The following is a 21,627-nucleotide window of genomic DNA, read 5'->3' as shown; positions in this document are numbered from 1 at the left end:
AAAAAGTAGCTTCATCGTTTTTAGTTTCAAAATTTCCCTGCTGTATTTTGTACTTAATATTTTCTTACTTTAATATGCTTCTCACATTAAAAAAAAAAAAAAAACTAAGGCCTCAGGAAGAAGTGGACCTTGAGATTCCTAAGACAAAACACATCAGGACATAATGAGGGTGAGTGACAGCTAATAGCCAAAGGCAAAACATGTTTTCCTTTAATTAACTGTTGATCTATTCACTCTCAAATCCAACTGGACCAACTTTAACACACTTTAGCATTTGAACAAATTACACACTCACTAAAAATGCAATTAGCACTATTACAAGATAGTCTTTGGCAAAGGTGCAACTGTGAAACGTACATTATTGTAAAGATGCCAGGATGAAATCACACACGCACACGCACACACACACACACACACACACACACACACACACACAAATCTGCACCATAATTTACTACAACTCAAATGTTTTGGGGTCACTTGTCTCTTTTAAGGACATTTTATAAATTTTTTTTACTTTATTTTTTTTCCCTCAGAAGTCCACTTATAGGAAAGGAAAATAAATCTTACATACTTTCTTTTGTACCACAGTTACACTGGTGTTCAAAAGTTTAAGATTAGATTTTTAATGTTGTTTTCTGCTCATCAAGGCTGCGTTTATTTGATTAAAAAAGAACAGTAATATTTTAAAATATTAGTGCAATTTAAAACTGTTTTTTTTTTAAATATACTTTAAAATAGAGTTTATTCCTGTGATGCAAAGCTGAATTTTCAGCATCATTACTCTTCAGTGTCACATGATCCTTCAGAAATCATTTTAATATGCTGATTTATTATCAATTTTGGAATATATAAAATATATAAAAAACATAAATATATGATGTGATACTTTCATGAATAAAACATTAAAAAGAACAGCATTTATTAAAAACAGAAATCTTTTGTAACAATATAAGCTACTGTTCAAAGTTACATTGCTTTTTTTTTTCAGCAAGGTTGTTAAATTGATAAAAAAAAAAATGATAATAAAGACTTAGATTATTAGAAAAGCTTTCTATTTTGAATAAATGCTGTTCTTTTTAACTTATTACTCAAAAAATCCAGAAAAAGTATGACACGTTCGCTGATGAAAATTCAGCTTTGCATCACAGAAATACAATTTATTTTAAAGTATAGTAAAATAACAAAACACTTATTTTAAATTGCAATAATATTTAGAATATAAAAAATACTTTTTTCTGTATTTTTGATCAAATAAATGGAAGTTTGATGAGGATAAGAGACTTCTTTATAAAAAAAAAAAAAAAAAAAAAAAAAAAAAAAAAAAAAAACAACATTACAAATCTTACTTTTCCCAAACTTTTGAACAGCAGTGCATGAGTTTATCACCACTTTTAATTTAAAAAATAATGATTCTTTATTGGTATAACAATGATCATACTGAACAATAAAACTCCAAAATCTAACCCTAAATACTAACTGATATCTGATGCCCACACCGCAGGCTGACGGGCCACCAGACCGAAAAACTGGCTCAAAGGAGACAATGGCCAAAAACAGCCTCACTAAAGGCACCAAGTGCATTAATCCTGGGGTGATTTGCATGGCGGAAACGTCCGCATCGATCGTGTTTACAGTGGGGCGGGGGTGGTGCTGTCTGGGCAGACAGCACAGAAGCATCAATACTTCTGCAGAGAGGCTCGGTTTGGCCTCACGCCCACGTTTGCCCGCACACCGACCGGCCCAGACACACCTAATCCTGCTGTAACGCACTGACCCTCAAGAGTGTGGGAAAACAGCTGGCCTACCACTCAAAGGGCAGAGGAAGCTCACAAACCATCCAGATGCAGTACCAGCTTACTCTAATGAGACCAGTGGAATACAGACACTTGGTTAAGGTTTTCAAACTGGAAAAAGTGCAGAAAAGTTTTGACCTTAAAAGTTTATATGAAACCACATTTAAACTAGTTGACTTTCTCAAATAAAGTCCTCTCACAGTTGATGAGGCAAGCATCATTTATTCCTTTACTTTCCTGTGAAGCTGCTTTGAAACAACCTCAAAATAAAGTGACTTGACTCTAGGGATGCGCCGATCCGATCTTCATATCGGGTATCGGTTCCGATACTGCCATTCTTTGTTGGATCGGGTATCGGTCATAGAGGGTCGATCCAAATCCGATATTGTGCATATTATTCTGTGTTACCGTTAAGCTGCATAAAAGCATTATAAAGCACAATAACGTTTTCGTGCACTATATTCCATGTCTTCTGAAGCCATACAAAAGCTTAATGTGAGGTACATAGGAATATTTAAGTCCTTACATTAAAGTTCACACAAACTCTTCTCTTCGCTGTTGCAGTCATTCATTCAGCCTTCAAACCCTGGTCGTGTTCGGTTACGACAGTCAGTTTGGTAAAGCTCTCTCCAAGATCATTCTGTTTTCCCATTATTATGCTTGATTTGTGGATAAACGTCTATGATTTCGCATGAAAAGACTTTATCTTGCCGGAGTTTAATGTTGTTTTACTTGCTACCGGGTGTCTGCGAGACCAAAAAACGAGAGTAAACAATTTTTTAGACTATTTTTTTTTTTTTTAAATAAAAAGACTATAGTTTTTAACGCGCACAGTAACTGAAATTTAAAACTGTTAAAAGAAAGGCTCAATAAACTGTCGCACAGATATAATAAACTATGCATAAATTTCTCTTTCCTCTGTGTTTTGAACCTTTTAATGCAAAGTGCTGCGTGCTGTGTTGCTTTAAGCGCATCATTCCGCACAACTTATAAATAAATACATTGTTTTTCATGAATGGATTTTATAATACTACAAGTAGCAATGTGTAGTATTTTACCAGATTTAGTGCAACACTTTATTTGTTCCCCACAAAATGTTTTTTTTTTTTTTTTTTCCCCACAGTGCACTGATTTTTCTAGAATAACTTTTGCTGCTGAGTTATCCACTAACATAGTTTATGATACATTTTTGTCATAGATTATGAATATACATATATTTTTTCATATTTTTTATTTTATTTTTCTTTATAATGAAGCAGTTTGTATTTAGCAGATTGTGAAAGAATGATTATCAGTTCCACAAAGAGATATATAAATTCTACATTTATTTAAATGAAAAAAAAAAAAAACCTTCACTGGTATCGGATCGGTATCGATATCGGTATCGGCCAATATCGATCCCTAGGTATCAGAATCGGTATCGGAGGCAGAAAAGGCAGATCGGAGCATCCCTACTTGACTCCTTGGTTGAATTATGCAATTCATCAGTCAACTTTAATCTAAACTAAAATGTATTGCTTTCACAACCATTAAAAGTGAAGCAGGTAATTTCTGCACCACTAGCGGCACTAAATCGAATTGAAAAAAAGTGAAGAAAAAGCAAACAAATTACAAGCAGTGTTAATATTATTGAGATACTATTACAGTTTTTATTTGTGACCGTAAGATGCACGGGTATATTTGTAGCAATAACCAACAACACATTATATGGGTCAAAATTGTCAAATTCTTTCTTTTTTCAGTTTTCATTGTAATTTTAGTTGTAGAATTTTAGTTTAGTAGTAATTTTTGCGCTTTTTAATTGATATTTTTTATTTTATTTTTTAAATGTCTATATAGTTAATATAATGTCTATAATAATAAAACAAATTGTTTTAATTTTAGTACATCACATTAAACTCAAAGAAGTTGAATAAGTTCACTTATATTTTTTTTAACTATACAGTTACCTATAAACAGCCATTCAAAAGTTTGGGATGAGTAAGATTTTTAATGTCTTTTTAAAGAAGTATATTATGCTTATCAAGGCTGCATTTATTCAATCAAAAATCCAGAGGAAAAACAAATAGTATTATTGTAAAATTTATTTCAATGTAAAACAACTTTTCTATATTTTAAAATGTAATTTATTTCTGTGATGCAAAGCTAAATTTTCAGCATTATTACGGTCTTCAGTGTCACATGACCCATCAGTAAACAGTCTAATATGCTGATTTATTATCAATGTTGAAAACAGTTGTGCTGATTAATATTTTGTTGGCACTTTTTTCATGATTCTTTAATAAATAAAAAGTTAAAAAGAACAGCACTCATTTCATCAATGAATCCTGAAAAAAAAAGAATCACAGGTTCCAAAAAAATATCAAGCAGCACAACTGTTTCCAACATTGATAATAAAAGTAATAAATCAGCATATTATAATAATCTCTGAAGGATAATGTGACACTGAAGACTGGAGTAACGTCTGATGAAAATTCAGCTTTGCATCACATATTAAAATAGAAAATCATTTTTTAAAACTGTCGCAGGTCTATTAGGTGAATGCCAATTCATAAATAAATAAACCTGATAACCAATATGGCACCAATTGTGCATTCCATAAAAAAAGAATACGGACACAGAAAGGGATGCACAAGCTGGAAAAAGGGAAAGAAAAAAATGTCAATAAAAGAACCTCTGGGCAAGAAGAAACAAAGTTTCATTTATTTGAATGATTAAAAAAAAGACTCCTACCAGTGATCTTTCAAGAGCTTTTCTGTGCAATAGCAATGTTGAAAAGATCTGATTTTGTTCAAGGAAACTGACCTGCGTACATGGTGTGGAGAGAGCAACTGATGAGTAGCTGCTATTGATTGAGCACTTTAACCCCAGTTATTCTGCACCAAAAAAGCCTGTGACACATTTGCCAATTCATGCAGAAAACCTGAACAGGTGATCTGGAACTGCAAAACACTCTTCACCCTTTAATAACCTATTACTTAAACCCTTTAAAATTAAGAATCAAACTGTAGCTTTGTGCAGTGTTTCCAAAAAACAAATAAAGAGTGTGTTTCCTGGTCTATCATAATGCTACCTGCATCACCTAAGGGCAGAGCATCAAAGAACTCAAGAACAGAGCGCAGGCATCCTGTGAAATTGCATTTACAGTAAGAATAGCAAATCTTGTTCAATAACACTTAGGACAGAAGACCTACTCAAGATCAAAAGAAGTCAAAGCACTCAGCCGTAATGGATATTGAGCAAATGTTGGTTCTGCTGTGAGAACACCCACATCTATTGAATCTCAAGTGTGTGCTCTTCTGGCAAGACGTGGTGCGCGTTCTATTGAGAGGATTCGCTCGAGGACCTTGATCCAAAGAGAACAGAATTTTACAGCTTTTTCAGGAACAAAAGAAGATTTACTAGGCAAGAAGTAACACAACTCTATTTTCTGTCAAATTAGGCAGACCGACTTGGCAAGCTTTTTTACATTTGGAACTTCTCACATTGCTTTAAGCAAATCACAGATACAAGCTATAATGCGTCTCATTGATGCACTGCGAATTAGATCATCAAACTGTAGACCTGCTTCCTCTTGACTATAGTGTTAAAGCATTATTAGATGCAAGATGATATTCAATTCCATGTCTCACCTGAGTCTGACGCCCTTTATGACACCACTGTGGTGTTCGTCTGGAATTCATGAATGGATATGAAGCAACTTTTAAAACTAAATGAAGACAAACCAATGCAATGTCCAATGTCCACAGGCTCTGGCCAACACCTCCAATTTACAGTGAATGCAAAATACACTTTTTCAACTATGTGATGCTACACATCTGTTCACTTTGCTACTATTTCACTACGCAGAACCCAAAGAAACTACAATGTGCATCTTTGATTGCATATCAAAGACCAGGACTGCATGATAAGTCATATTTTAATCATGACTATGAATTCTGCTCCTCTTAATTCATTAAGCATAAAAGCTTGTGATATTTTCCCACTGGTTATTGATCCTGAAAACATTTAATTTTGACATTTGCATCGTCTTTCATTGGTAAGAAGCCTCCACTAGCTTTCACGCTTGAAGCTGCCAGGTGTCTAGAGCTTAAATCACTCATTGAGAGCTTCTCTTGTAAATCGACACATTTTCTGCCAAGTGTTTTATAATCTTCCCAATCTGGCAACCATGCACTGATACTGTCAAAAACCACTACGCACTAAAAAAAAAAAACACCTTTTTGTCCTTCATGTTTTAATATTCAAGTGACTCTTCAGTTACTACTACTGCATTTTTAAACACTGGAGAGAAATCACTCTTTACAACTGACACATATTAAATGCACTACCAATCAAAAGTTTTTGAAAAATAATTTTTTTTATTTTTTTTTGCTTACCAAGCCTGCATTTATTTGATGCAAAGTACAGCAAAAACAGAAATATTTTGAAATATTTTTACTATTTAAAACAACTGTTTTCTATCTGAATACATTTTAAAATGTAATTTATTCTTGTAATTTCAATGCTGAATTTTTACCATCATTACTCATAAGTCACATGATCCTTCAAAAACAATTCTAATATTCTGATTTGCTGCTCAAAAAAACATTTTGTATTATTATTACTATATTGAAAACAGCTGAGTAGAATTTTTTTCAGGTTTATTTGATTTTGAACAAAAAACAGCATTTATATTAAATAGCAATCCTTTGTAACATTATAAATGCCTTTATCATCACTTTTGATTAATTTAAAGTATCCCTGCTAAATAAAAGTATAAATTTCTATAATTTCATTATCTATTTATTATACTGACTCCAAACTTTTGAATAGTATAGTGTATAATGTTACAAAATCTTTATTTCAGATAAATGCTGATCTTTGGATATTTCTATTCATCAAATAATCCTGAAAAAGATGTCCTCAACTGTTTTAAATATTGATATTAAAAATAATAATAATACATGTTTCTTGAACAGCAAAGCAGCATATTAGAATTAACATGTGACACTGAACACTGGGGTAATGATGCTAAAAATTTAGCTTTGAAAATATATTCAAATAGAAAGCAGTCATTTCAAATAGTTAAAAATATTTCACAATATTACTGCTTTTGCTGTATTTTAGATTAAATGAATGCAGGCTTGGTGAGCAGAAGAGACTTCTTTAAACAAAATAAAAAATCTTGGCAGTGTACTACCGAAAGTTTTACCAGTGAGAATTTAAGACAGTTTGATGACTTTAAAATTACCTTTCCAATAATTTATGATTACTATTCATATACTATTTAAAACTTTGGACAGAAATAATTTTTTTGAAAGAAATTCTATTTTTATTCATGACGAGTGAAGACCAGCAATAACATAAAATACAAAACACTTATATTTCAAATAAATGTTGTTCTTGTGAACTTTCTATTGATCAAAGAACACTTAAAAAAAACAAAACAAAAAAAACAAAAAAAAAAAAAAAACATAGGATGGTTTCCACAAAAATATTACACTGATAATGAATGTTTCTTGAGCAGCAAATCATCATATTAGAATGATTTCTGAAGGATCATGTGACACTGAAGACTGGAGTAATGATGCTGAAAAATCAGCTTTGCATCACAGGAATTAATTACATTTTAAAATATATTAAATAGAAAGTGGTTATTTTTAAATCTTGAAAACCGTACCAACCCCTGATTTTGAACAATATATACCTTTTTCAAGGCTTGGAAAAAACATCTTAACATTGTCCAAGACCGTGGAAACCCTGGACTACATCAAGGTGACCCTTTTATACATCATTCAGTTTTGAACATATTTCTAGAGTGTCGTATGGCTGAAGTCTGAATAGACCATTTAGAACATTCATCACTTACACATCACTTAGATTTCATCATATTCCTTTTAAATCACCTGTGCATGTTGCATATAGAAGCTATAAAGCAAAGTAAAACAGCAAAATGCTGACAACTTACTTTATTGGACCATTTGTAAGCCTGGAGCAGCTGGCTGTACAGAGGGGTTTTGTCCTGTACGGGGTCTAAACTGAGCAGTCCGCTGTTGTGTAAGGGGTGACTCTCCGACGGCCTGCCAACCAAAGTGCTGAGACGCTCCAATTCACTGAAGAAACGAGAAACAAAAGTCAGACTGGTATGGCTGATATGTTTAACATACATAATGAAACCAATGTCACACTTCACTCATGAAAATTACACTACATGATTACATAATTTCAATTAGGTTCCCAAAGACAAGCTGAAATCAAGCTATTTGGACTTTCTCAGCCATAATTAAAAAGACGTCAGTCATTATTTAGGAATAACATAATACATTTAAAACATAAGAAATCAATATGGAATTTCAGAATTTGCCATAATCGCTTTTCATGTTGACAGCACTGGGTAGCACCATGTTACCATGGTTTATTACAATAACACTTGCATTTTTAAAGTGACTATTGTTACTGTAACATTTCACACGGTTAGTGAATGGTCAGACATTAACTCACTTTAAATCGCGATTGACTGACTGTAAGTTATCTTGGAATTCAGTTATAAAGACTTTCTCCCGCCCTTCAAGGGTCTCCTTATTTTTCATCCCATCTTTAAGAGAGTCGAACACCCTGGTGACACTCGATCGAAGAGCCTGGATGGCATTAATCGCTTGAGAAAACGCTTCTAAATTCACACCAACATTCATAACGTCCGCCATGACTTCTGCGTCCGCAAACACTGGCGCTCGAGTGACGTCACAGACGCTGAAGGGATGACGGGATTTGTAGTTTCCAACAGGGCGCGATGAGAAAATATGTAGTACCGTTTGTAAACGTCGTTGTCTAACACAAGCAAAATGATTGATAGAAACACGTTTTATTCTTTAATGAGCTACAATAAGCTGAAAGTTTTGCAAAGTTGCAGTTTTGAGTTTTGCACATCTAATTTCTGTTTTAAACTAATATCTCGCTCGTAAGCGAAAACTCACTATTTCTGTTCAATGTTTCAACTTACACGTCAAAATTAGACTATCATGGCGGTGCACGGCATCGTGTTCGGGTGGCTAAACCATGGACAGCAGCATTTGACGACACAAACGGCATTAAACCATTTAAAATCACCAGAGACCTTTCGAGTAAAAGTTTCATTTAGGATAAATGTGCAACCACGTTACCTGCAATACGTTTTGGTTTTAAACGAGTTGTTTATTAATTTGTTTGTAGCCTATATAATATTTATTGCACACCTCATAAATCGAATAAAAATAAGTATAAAATTTAGTTGGACCTCCGGACATTGTTGATCAGCATTTTTCTGAGGATTAAACACTAAAAAATTATATATAAATAATTTTAACTAAAAATATATAAATATATTTTAACTGACCATTTATTAAATAAATAATTAAATAAAATTTTGAAGATTAAACATCTCTTTTTACAGACCATTTATTAGAAAATAAAAGAAATACATTGTTTTTTTGATATTTTGAGGATTAAACACCTCTTTTCACTGACCATTTATTAAAAAAATAAAATAATAAAATAAAACAAAATATAAATAGAAAAATAAATAAATTAAAAAATAAATAATGTTTGTTTTTCTGAGGATTAAAAACTTATTTTCACTGTCCATTTCTTAAAAAATAAAATAAATAAATACATATATATTTTTTTTAATTTTCTGAGGATTAAATACCACTTTTCACTGACCATTTATTAAAAAATAAAATAAATAAATACATATATATTTTTTTAAATGTAATATTAAATTAACATTAAATACCTCTTTTCACTGACCATTTAATACAAAAAATAATAATAATAAAATTAAATATAATATAAAATAAATAAGTAATGTTTGATTTTCTGAGGATTAAACACCTCTTTTAAATGAATAAATACATAAATGTTTGATTAATCTATTTTGAGTTCCATTCCATTCACCACAGTCTCCGCCAAAATGCACAGTAACGACAGATGAAGGTTTCAGTGTTTTTCTGTCATTTTATTATGTGTTATTTATTCCTTTATTTATTAATACAAGTTACCACAGTTTTACCGCAGTAATACCTTAACATTTTCACCGACACTATTGTATATTGTGTGCGTGTCTGACTTGTTAAACGTGTAGTACGCGGTGAGAGGAGACTGGGAATCCTCAGCCTCTGATCTGTCTCTTTAAGCGGGGCGGACTGCCTCATCTTCTGCTGGGACGGTTCAGCTCTTCAAGCCCGTAGATAAACTTCTGATCCACACTAGTTAGACTAGGCAAGGCAGGCAGTTTTGGCAGTGGCCAAAAGTATTTTCATCGAGGTCTGCGAAAGACAAATGAAAGTCAGATATTGCGATGCGCAAATAGAGAGCTACAGTAGAAGAGGCAGAGTGAATGGAGCAGGAGCGGGGATGGAATAAGACAGGATGGGAATGGGAGGTGTAGTACTCTGAAGTCTGTCCTTGAGCGCACAGGACAAGAGGCATCAATGAAGGCAGGGACAGGAACCGAAACTTTAAATGCACGTTTTTCAGGCAATACATGATTCGCTTCGAAGCAATCTGGATGTAGGGCATCTATCTAGAATGCTTTCCAACAAACTACGTGCCAGCCGAAGAAAGCACGAAGGAGAAAGCGTTTGCTGTGATCTACGGAGAGGAGTAACGTGTGCATGTGTTTCTCATCCATCTCAAGTGATATGGCAAGGAACTGACTGAGAGAGAGAGAGTTTATACAGAAGAAATTCATCTGGGAACAGTAAAGGTGCTGATCTCTGGAACCAAGGTAAGGTTACTCAACTGTGTTACTTATTCAGTCTAAGTATTTTGGTCATTGAATATTCTAAACCTCTTGTAAGCGCTAAGAACATGGAGAGCATTTCAGAAGATGCTCTCTGATGAATTCAAGTAACTTCAGCTTATGAGAACTAGGTTATTGTCTAGTATACATTTCCGGGTGCTCTGGGAAAAGTGCTTTTAACTAAACTTGCTCAGTTTTCTAACAATTCGTTTGATAATTTCTTTAGTTATGTATTTGCATTTCTAATCGCGGTTTTATTTTCAAATAAATACAGTAACATTGTGTAATAAAATTCGTGCATTTCATCTTACGTCATAATAGAATTTAATAAATCGCATTCTTTTGGAACATGTCCCGTTCGGATGACCTACTTAAGCGTTTAAATTACATATATAAAAAAAGATTTCCATTGCAAAGTCGAAGTGTGAAAGTTTATCATCTAGGCTACTGCATAAAGGAAGATGTGGACTTGAAGAAAGTAGCAGGTTCTTATGAAAGTTCGCTACTTAATGAAAAATAGCTATTAAAATTGTGGTGGCAATACTGGCAGCTGTGGTTTCCAGAATTTCAGAATTTACACTTCCTATCTGTGTACATATTATCTTAGTAGACCAACCTATTCTAGCTTTTAAAATCTATTTTTTCTATAAAATATACTGATAAAGCACAGCTGTATGATATAATACCATATGGTGACTTTAAAGTAACCATAACCTGTATCTCAATCGACTGTGACCTGTGAAAACTTAAAACACCGCACATTATTACCCAAACAAGGACTAAACACCATCAGAGCAGCAAATAATACCAAAATAATGCAATAAATGTTTCATATAAAACATAAGGCATCATTTTGATGAAAATTATCTTAGAAGTATACATAACACCTTGCTAAAAATACATAATGCAATTGCATGCATTGTCTTTTAAAATATATTTTACTGTATGTTAGGTAACTATGTACTTAAATATATAAATATATTGCTTATTTCTGTTTGTTTTTTCCTATTTCCTAGGCAGCACATCAGAAATGAAACAGCTCATGAATCTTCGACTGGACTCTGACACCAGGCATCTGATTGTGCATGAACCACTAAATGCACTTCATGTCTCTGAACTGTAGTGATACTCATCTTTTCACTTGTATTCATTTGACACGTACAGATACTAAACTTTGAATTTTGAAGATGTCAAAAGAGATCTAAAATTACACCTCAGCGTAAACACGTTTTACAGTAACTCACACACAGCTTTCCACTGAGGACTAGACTTTGCCCTTTTGGCATCATGACGGATATCAGAAATTCTGCAATCTAAATAATTTCCATGCTGATACTCCTAAAAGCTGTGGCACCCCTTGCCTTTCTCTCATGCCCATGGACCCATCCAGTGCCATGCTCTCACAGGCGCTCCTGCTCTTACAGTGCATTATTCTGACTCTCGGCCAGTACGATATCTGTAAGTCGCTGGTCAGCACAGACGATGGACCAACATGGGAATATTACGCTTGCCAGCCCAAACCCATGTCCATGAAGGAGTACATGCAGATTAGAGTGGAGCCTCCCGACATCACATGTGGAAACCCACCGGAGAGGTTCTGCACTCTGGTGAGTTTGGACTGGATCACTTTTGGCTCTGCCGCCTTGTCAGTTACATCTGTTCCACTGGAACAGCTTGTGTTTCCATGCAAATATAGTTTGCAATCATGTTTATTTATGATAGTGTGAGTTTGATGGATTTTCAGTGGAACTTAAAAGCTTCGTAGCAAAGAAAGTCTTAGAAAGTCTAAAGAAAATGCAGCACATGTACATGCGTTTAACACAGTCTGATTATCATTACTGTGAAATTCAGAATGCGAGATGGCTTATCAAAATCTTTTAAAGGGACAGAAATGAATCCAAAAAGGATAATTTAATTTACTTGCCTTTATGTAATACCAAACCTGTACGACTTTCTTTCTTCTGTGGAAATCGAAAGATTTCAGTTCCCATTCACTTCATTTGTATGTTAAAAAAATTACTTATATGATTATCTTTTTCTTTTGAACACAATTTTGAAGAATGTTCTACTTCCTATTCACTTTCTTTGTAAAAAAAAAAAAAAAAAAAAAATATATATATATATATATATATATATATATCACTATAAATTCCTTTTATTTGTTAAACACCGTTTTTAAGAATTCACTTCCATTATATTTTCTGACTGTATAACGGAAGAGAATCGGAACTCAAACAGTTTGGTTACCAACATTCTTCAAAATATCTTCTTTTGCATTTCACAGAAGAAAAAATCTTAGAGGAATGACATCAAGGTGAATAAATGATGACAAAATGTCATTTTTAGCTGTACTGTCCCTTTAAAAAGGCAAATAACCAGACATAAATATAGTTGGGCTGTGTTTATTTTTGGAAAGAGAGGATAAAAGACAGCAAAGAAATCTAATATTACACTAAGATCTGACAGAGAAATGCTAAAAGTCTCTGAGTAACCCTGATATGTCTACACACAGATTATGCAGTAATCTGCAACATGTGGCCATTAACAATGTGTTTGTTCAGAGAGTCAACAAAGCCCGAGTCGATGTGTAAATTTGCCCACGCAGCTGTTATTCAGTGTAGTTTCCTTCCGCGCACAAGACAGCAGCCACCGCAGGATTATCTGTGTAAATCAACTCAGGTTTAGCACCGAGCGTGAGGCTGCAAACAATCTGTGTCTTTCCAGGGCACATCTGGTGACCGATCGACACCACGTTCGGGTGACTCTGTGACATACTTGCAACTAGAGATTAGGGCAATCACAAGCATGAAAATATTATCCATTCTATACCATCGGGGTGAATTTTAGGCGCTCTGTCAGGTTGGTGAGGTATGAGTGTAGCCAAAGTTAATCTCCATCAGAGATGCTTTGGGAATTCAGCCAAAAGCTTGATTGCACAATAATCGGATCGAGGATTTGTCCAGCTGGACTGACACTACGCATGAGGCCCGGAGACGGAGCGCTGCCTCTGACGGGGTGCTAATTCACACATTTAGACTGTGTGGATAAAAGACAGGATGCCGTGGAGGGGGGCGGACCAGACATTGCTCATTCAATGACATCATTCTCTCAGCATATACCGTGCGGCTAACACGCTGACAGCGGGTGGGTAGCTGGACTGTGAAGAGAGTCTGAATTCAGTCACCAAAATCATTTTTCAAGCAGCAAATGCACTAGAAAGGCATAGTGATTCAAGAATGATGGATTTAGTTGTCAAGAGCAAAAAGTCGGAGAAACAGTTCATGGTTTTTAAATTCAGCGTGAAAGGACGAATACAGTTCTTTGAAGCTTGCAGTTCTTTGGCTGCAAAAAATGTCACGGATCACAAATAGTGGTTATCCAATATGGTTCGCCGCTGAGATATACCTGTCCCTCGACCTTTCGGAATAAGGCCACTGCTGAGGTTTTCTATGCAATTTAGGACTGGAATCTGAACATACACTTGCTTTGAGATGAAAAACTGGGTATCATACACTAAATGACTGAAGGTCGTTTACACTACCAGACTTTCAAGTCCTTATAAGCATCTTTGCACAACTAAGTTAAGGCTGCTCTGTGCTGGCTCAAAATTCAGTGTAAAGATGCAATGCCACATTAAAGTTGAAGCCAGATTTACTAACAGCTTGCACCAGCTCACATGCAGTGAAGATTTAGCGTTGAAAAGGCACCTGACCTTATTGAATGTGCATTTGTAGGAGTTTCCCTTTCAGATGCAAAATTTAGGAGAGTATTAAAATGAATCATGCAACTTGATTTAACGTTTGCGCTTGTCAAATGACTGGTATTTGCGCCATTATTTATCTCCCAAAAAAAGCATGTTTCAAAGCAGGCGGTAATTTGCGCTGTTCTTGGTAGATTGCGCTGGTCGTTATGGAAATGGTCTGGCTGCGTCTGTGTTCTTTGATTTGCGGATTGTCAGTAAGTCACACACAAATTTTTCCACTCTCATCAGTGCTTTTATAAAATTGGGCTTTAACGCTAATTTGGCCTGTTTAGTAAATCTGTCCCTTAGTATGAATATGTTAGCTTTAAGGTTATCTATAAGCTAGTGTGCTCCAAAAACAATGACAAAATTCACATTTAGAAGATAAAAGCATTCAAAACTTACAGTTTCTAACTTCCACCAATATGGATCAGCGAATTTGATGACATCAACCTGCACTTCAGCTTCTCATCAAACTTTCTGTCCAATTAAATGCTCTATAGAATCCATAGAGTCCCGCCCCCTGCACTATAAATAGACGCTGAATCTGCGGCTTAAATCGGTCACTTGTTCACAGAATTTGTATTTTCAGTACGGTGAATTCAGACAGTGTAAATATGCTTGCCATTGGGGCAAATGAAGTGTTGTTTCACAGCGCGCACACAGCTCCGGTCAATAGAAACGATAGCACGGAGCAGTTCATATGCGTGAGTCGGCGAAGACCACAAAACGTATCAGACCCATTTGAATTCTACACCGAATGGTATATTTTATAGCGATATGGATGAGACTGTGGCTGTTGTATGCAGCTTTACCGAGCTCAACAGCTTTGCCACAAGCTGTGAAATAAACAAAACGCTATTGGCTATTTGAAAAAAGGGGGGGCGGGGCTGCTTTATATGTCTCACCCTGTCTTCCTGTTTCAGTTGAAATTACGTCAACACATAGAATAACGCTGCGTGTTTTAAAGCACTTCAGTCGACCTTTAAAGCCAGACTTAAAGAAATCAAAATGTATTTTTTTTGCATGAAATATTATTTAAACCTATTAGTATTAACATATTTACATTTATTTTATCTCACAATTCTGACTTTTTTTCTCACAAATGCAAGTTTATGTCTCCAAATTTGGACTTTATAAGTCGATTTAAGTCAAAAATAGTGAGGTTTTTCAATTCTGAGGGAAAAAAGCCAGAAGTGTGGGATATAAACTCTTATTCTGAGCCGAGGGGAGAAGAGAGAATGACATTTTTTTCCTTATTATAATTGTGAGATATAATCTTTGCAATAATAAAGTCAGAATTTTGAAATATAATATCATATTTACCTTTTTTTTATTCTTTTATTCCATGACTCCATTGAAAACCATCATTTTCTGTCACCAGATAGGCTCCACCCACAAAAAACGTCATCCCTGTTTTGGATCTGTAAGACTATCCCACTATCTAACATCAGTTTTGCTGAATAACAGTGTTTATCACTGGGTGACAAGCTCTTGTAATATGCAGAGAACATTGTGAAAATGACAGCTAATCAATATAATTTATATTCTTTTTAAATGTAACTATTTTGTACCGTATCCGTGTAATTCTCTAGCCGTAAAGGCTATCTCTGCAGGGTTTTCTGCAACCATGATGCGTGCGCATCCCGAATGTTTACAAACTTATAATTGGTCTATATCTTAGCCTTAAGTTTATCGACAAGCTGGTGTGTTTCAAAACAATGACAAAATCTGCATTTACAAAATATTAGCATCTAAAACTTACAGTCTCTCACTTCCACCAATATGGATCAACGATTTTGATGACATCGCTCTGCACTTCAGCTTCTCATCAAACTTTCTGTCCAGTCAAATGCTCTCTAGAATCCTAAGCGTCCCGCCCCCTACACTATAAACAGATTCTTAAGCTGTGGCTAATATCAGTCACTTGTTGACAGAAATTTTCTGTATGGTGAATGCAACATAGTGCACTACATAGGGGACTGTGAAAGATTCAGACAGCGTAAATTTGCTTTCCATTGGAAGTGTGGTTTCACAGTGCGCCCACAGCTCCGGTCAAGAGACGTGATAACATGGAGTGGATCATATGTGCAAGTCATGCAGACCAAAAAATGTATCAAACCCATTTGAATTCTACACAGAATGGTATATTTTTAGCGATATGGATGCGATTGTGGCTGTCGTATGCTGTCAAATGCAGCTTTACCGAGCTCAACAGCTTTCGCCCAAGCTGTGAAATAAACAAAACGCTATTGGCTATTTGAAAAAAAAAGGGGGCGGGGCTGCTTTATATGTCTTACCCTGTCTTCCTGTTTCAGTTGAAAATACGTCAACACATAGAATAACGCTGCGTGTTTTAAGGCACTTCAGTCGACCTTTAAAGCCAGACTTAAAGTCCTCACAAAATCAAAATTTTATTTTTTTTTGCATGAAATATTATTTAAACCTATTAGTATTAACATATTTACATTTATTTTATCTCAAAAATGCAAGTTTATGTCTCCAAATTTGGACTTTATAAGTTGATTTAAGTCAAAAATAGTGAGTTTTTTCAATTCTGAGGGAAAAAAGCCAGAAGTGTGGGATATAAACTCTTATTCTGAGCCGAGGGGAGAAGAGAGAATGACATTGTTTTTCCTTATTATAATTGTGAGATATAATCTTTGCAATAATAAAGTCAGAATTTTAAAAAATATAATATCATATTTACCTTTTTTTTTATTCTTTTATTCCATGACTCCATTGAAAACCATAATTTTCTGTCACCAGATAGGCTCCGCCCACAAAAAACGTCATCCCTGTTTTGGATCTGTAAAACTATCCCACTATCTAACATGAATTTCGCTGAATAACAGTGTTTATCACTGGGTGACAAGCTCTTGTAATATGCAGAGAACATTGTGAAAATGACAGCTAATCAATATAATTTATATTCTTTTTAAATGTAACTATCTCTGCAGGGTTTTCTGCAACCATGATGAGTGCGCATCCTGAATGTTTACAAACTTATATTTGGTCTATATCTTAGCCTTAAGTTTATCGATAAGCTGGTGTGTTTCAAAACAATGACAAAATCTGCATTTACAAAATATTAGCACCTGAAACTTACAGTCTCTCACTTCCACCAATATGGATCAACGATTTTGATGACATCGCTCTGCACTTCAGCTTCTCATCAAACTTTCTGGCCAATCAAATGCTCTCTAGAATCCTAAGCGTCCCGTCCCCTACACTATAAACAGATTCTTAAGCTGTGGCTAATATCAGTCACTTGTTGACAGAATTTGTATTTTCTGTACGGTGAATGCAACATAGTGCACTGCATAGGGGACTGTGAACGATTCAGACAGTGTAAATTTGCTTTCCATTGGAAGTGTGGCTCAACAACTTTCACCCAAGCTGTGAAATAAACAAAACGCTATTGGCTAATAAAAAAAAGGGGGCGGGGCTGCTTTATATGTCCTGCCCTGTCTTCCTTTTTCAGTTGACATTACGTCAACGTCAACATAGAATAACGCTGCGTGTTTCAAAGCACTTCAGTGGACCTTTAAAGCCAGACTTAAAGTCCCCATGAAATCAAAATTGAAGTTTTTTAGCTTTTAGTATGAATACACCAAAAATAGTGAGTTTGTCAATTGTAATGGAAAAAAGCCAGAAGTGTTTCACAGCGCGCGTACAGCTCCGGTCAACAGACACGATAGCACGGAGCAGTTCATATGTGTCGGTGAAGACCACAAAATGTATCAGACCCATTTGAATTCTGCACCGAATGGTATATTTTATAGCGATATGGATGAGACTGTGGCTGTTGTATGCAGCTTTACCGAGCTCAACAGATTTGCCGCAAGCTGTGAAATAAACAAAACGCTATTGGCTATTTGAAAAAAAAGGGGACGGGCCTGCTTTATATGTCTCACCCTGTCTTCCAGTTTCAGTTGAAATTACGTCAACACACAGAATAACGCTGCGTGTTTCAAAGCACTTTAGTGGACCAGTGGAAATCAAAATGGAAGTTTTTTGGCTTTTAGTATGAATATGTTAGCCTTAAGGTTATCTATAAGCTAGTGTGCTCCAAAAACAATGACAAAATTCACATTTAGAAGATATAAGCATTCAAAACTTACAGTTTCTAACTTCCACCAATATGGATCAATGATTTTAATGACATCACCCTGCACTTCAACTTCTCATCAAACTTTCTGTCCAATCAAATGCTCTCTAGAATCTGAAGTGTTCCACCCCCTACACTATAAACACACGCTGAAGCTGCGGCTGAAATCAGTCACTTGTTCACAGAATTTGTCTGTATGGTGAATGGCACGTAGTGCACTATATAGGGGATAGGGAATATTCAGACAGTGTAAATATGCTTTCCACTGGGGTGAATGAAGTGTGGTTTTGTGCTGTTTCCTGCAAACCGACGTAGTGCACACACAGTCTGCTCCGGTCCAGAGACACGATAGCATGGAGCGGATCGTATGCGGGAGTCGGCGCCGACCACAAAACGCATCAAACCCATTTGAATTCTACACAGAATGGTATATTTTATAGTGATATGAATGAGATTGTTGCTGTCGTATGCTGTCAAATGCAGCTTTATCGAGCTCAGCGGCTTTGGCCCAAGCTGTGAAATAAATGAAACGTTATTTAAAAAAGGAGACAGGATTGCTTGATATGTCCCAGCCTGTCTTCCTGTTTTAGATGAAATTACGTCAACACATAGAATAACGCTGCGTGTTTCAAAGCACGTCGGTGGACCTTTAAAGCCAGACTTAATTATATCTGCTATGACCCACCTCAGTCCCTAATATCAAAGCACACAGTTATAATTTCTGTATAAATACATTTATGTCACATTTGACCAGCATTAAACAGACACTTAAATGCAAATCTGTGCCATATTTGCAGTGTAAATTTGCCATTTGTGTTCTAAAATTGGCTCAAAATATTCTATATCTGATTTTCGATGAAATCTGTCAACTCAAATCTGCAGACTGGCTCTGATTTTTTTTGTCTAGACTGTAAATCGGGGTAAAGCTTCATGCAAAAAATCATGCATTCCAGCCTTTAGCCATAGCAAATAAGATACCAAATTGCTAAAATTAATTTAAAATTAAAATTAATTTTTTAACAAAATATTTACTCAAAGTTCAGTACAATTAAAATCTAATTTCTAAATCTAATTACCAGAAAATGTTTAACATAGGATAATCTCAAAACATTGAGAATACTTGTAGCTGACACTAATGATTCTTTACAATGAATCTTACAATGCTGTTTGAAACAAACTTTTGATCCAAAGCACAGCAAACAGTAAAATTTTGAAATATTTTTACTATTTAAAATAACTGTTTTCTATTTGAATATAATTTAAAATGTAATGTATTCCTGTGATTTCGAAGCTGAGTTTTTAGCATCTTTACTCCAGTCGCATGGTTCTTCAGAAATCATTCTAATATTCTGACTTGCTGCTCTAAAAACATAATTATTATTATTATTATTATTATTATTATTATTATGTTGAAAACAGCTGAGTAGAATTTTTTCAGGCTTCTTTGATGAATAGAAAGTTAAGAAGCACAGCATTTATCAGAAATAGAAATCTTTTGTAACATTATAAATGTCTTTATTATCACTTTTGATCAATTTTAAGCATCCTTGCTAAATAAAAGTATTCATTTCTATAATGACAGTAAAAATATTTCACAATATTACTGCTTTTGCTGTATTTTGGATCAAATAAATGCAGGCTTGGAGAGCAGAACAGTCTTGTTTAAAAACATTAAAAATCTTTTGACTGGTAGTGTAATATAATACAATTTTGAAAATATATAATATAATATAATATAATATTACTCAAATCATTAGAATGATTTCTAAAGAATCTTGTGAGAGACTGGAGTGATGATGCTGAAAATTCAGCTTTACATCACGGGAAAACAATTACATTTTAAGATATATTAAAATAGAAAACAGTTGTGAACTGAATTGTGAACTGTAAAAATATTTTATAATACTGTTTTTAAGAGAATCTTTGATCAAATAAATGCAGCATTGGTGAGCATCAGGGACTTCGACCCCAAACTTATAAATAGCAATTTATTCTATTATAATATAATGCAATTTTTTTTACTATTTTAAATCATCAGAAAATGTACAATATTCTCTGACACAGTTTCTTTTTGAAAAACATTGACTTTTTTTTAAATAAACATTCAGAGCACACAGCTGCACCAGCTATTGGCTGTTAATTATTTACCAAAAATCGCATTTGGCCACAATTCCTGCAAGTTTCCTATTTTTATATATATATATTGCACCACATGAAACTTTCCGTCCTCATCTGCTATTCATACAATAACCCGACACAAGGGCGTGTATTTCGTGCATACTGATTACGGAATATTTTTCCATGTCGACCTGAGACGGCTTACTGAGCAGAAGAAACTAGAGATGAGTTTTAGGAGAAGGGTGTAGTCATGTCCTTCCCTGTCAGCACTTTCTTCTCAGATCGATAAAAGCTGACTGTTCATCCACTGATCAGCCTGCTCTGCATTCAGATGTTGAGCGAACGGGAGGGAGGGAGGGAGGGATGAGGGGCCAGGCACTTTAAACTGAGGAGACCTTCTGGCATTCACAAGATCAAACTTGCTCCATGTGAGAATAACTGCCTGTGCCTGCAGTCACAGTGTGTTTTAAAGCAGCAGTGTTAAAGAGAAGTGATCCACGCTTGTTTACGGTTACAACTCTGGGGATTGAATGTAGCGTGAGACGTCCTTGACAGGAAGTGTCTCGCCTGTGACTCTCAGCAGTTGTAGGTGAATCATTTATTGCTACTATAATGCCTTCGAAGCAATGCAGGATACATGGAAAAATGATAGCACATAATATTATATTTAATAGCTTGAAATTAAAAATACAAGACCTCAGGTAGGCCTAATATAAAAAGGAAAAAAAAAGTCTAAAATATTTATTTATTTCTCGATGCATTTTTTTTTATATAAGCCTACCTGACTTGTGTATTTTAGTTCATGCTATTATATAACACATCCATTATATATTATGTGCTATCATTTTTCCATGTAGCCTATGTATAAAATGAAACGTAACTATAAAAATAAGTAACAATAGATAAACAATAATAGTATATAATATTATATATAATATTATAATATTATATTATATATGCATAATATTATATAACAGCATTAAGCAAAATATACAATATGTAAGGTATATATAAAAAAGAAAAATAGTTTTTAAATATTTATGTTTATTTTATTAGATTTTTTAAAATCCAAAATGTGTATTAAAGAAAATAATGAAAG

The 21,627-nt window shown here is 34.6% G+C and overlaps 2 protein-coding genes across 3 annotated transcripts in view; one reads left to right on the top strand and one right to left on the bottom strand.

Annotated features, from left to right (window-relative positions):
- Positions 1–8,505, bottom strand: part of med27 (mediator complex subunit 27) — an 82,615-nt gene extending 74,110 nt beyond the window's left edge. Inside the window, exons 1-2 of the mRNA XM_051117471.1 lie at positions 8,280–8,505; positions 7,747–7,891 (exon numbers count right to left, since the gene is read on the bottom strand). Coding sequence (XP_050973428.1) covers positions 7,747–7,891; positions 8,280–8,482 — 348 coding nt within the window. The 5' untranslated portion in view covers positions 8,483–8,505. The remainder of the gene's footprint in view (positions 1–7,746; positions 7,892–8,279) is intronic.
- A 1,399-nt stretch (positions 8,506–9,904) lies between these two features.
- The window catches only part of LOC127170352 (netrin-G2), a 97,496-nt gene continuing 85,773 nt past the window's right edge, over positions 9,905–21,627 (top strand). The window contains exons 1-2 of one of the 2 annotated variants that reach the window (XM_051118237.1): positions 9,905–10,542; positions 11,574–12,164. In XM_051118237.1, coding sequence (XP_050974194.1) covers positions 11,928–12,164 — 237 coding nt within the window. In that variant the 5' untranslated portion in view covers positions 9,905–10,542; positions 11,574–11,927. The remainder of the gene's footprint in view (positions 10,543–11,573; positions 12,165–21,627) is intronic. The other variant, XM_051118236.1, reaches the window with a different exon arrangement.

Source organism: Labeo rohita, chromosome 8 (genome assembly GCF_022985175.1).
Source record: "Labeo rohita strain BAU-BD-2019 chromosome 8, IGBB_LRoh.1.0, whole genome shotgun sequence".
Lineage (NCBI taxonomy): Eukaryota > Metazoa > Chordata > Actinopteri > Cypriniformes > Cyprinidae > Labeo > Labeo rohita.
This window is presented reverse-complemented; position numbering and strand designations above follow the sequence as displayed.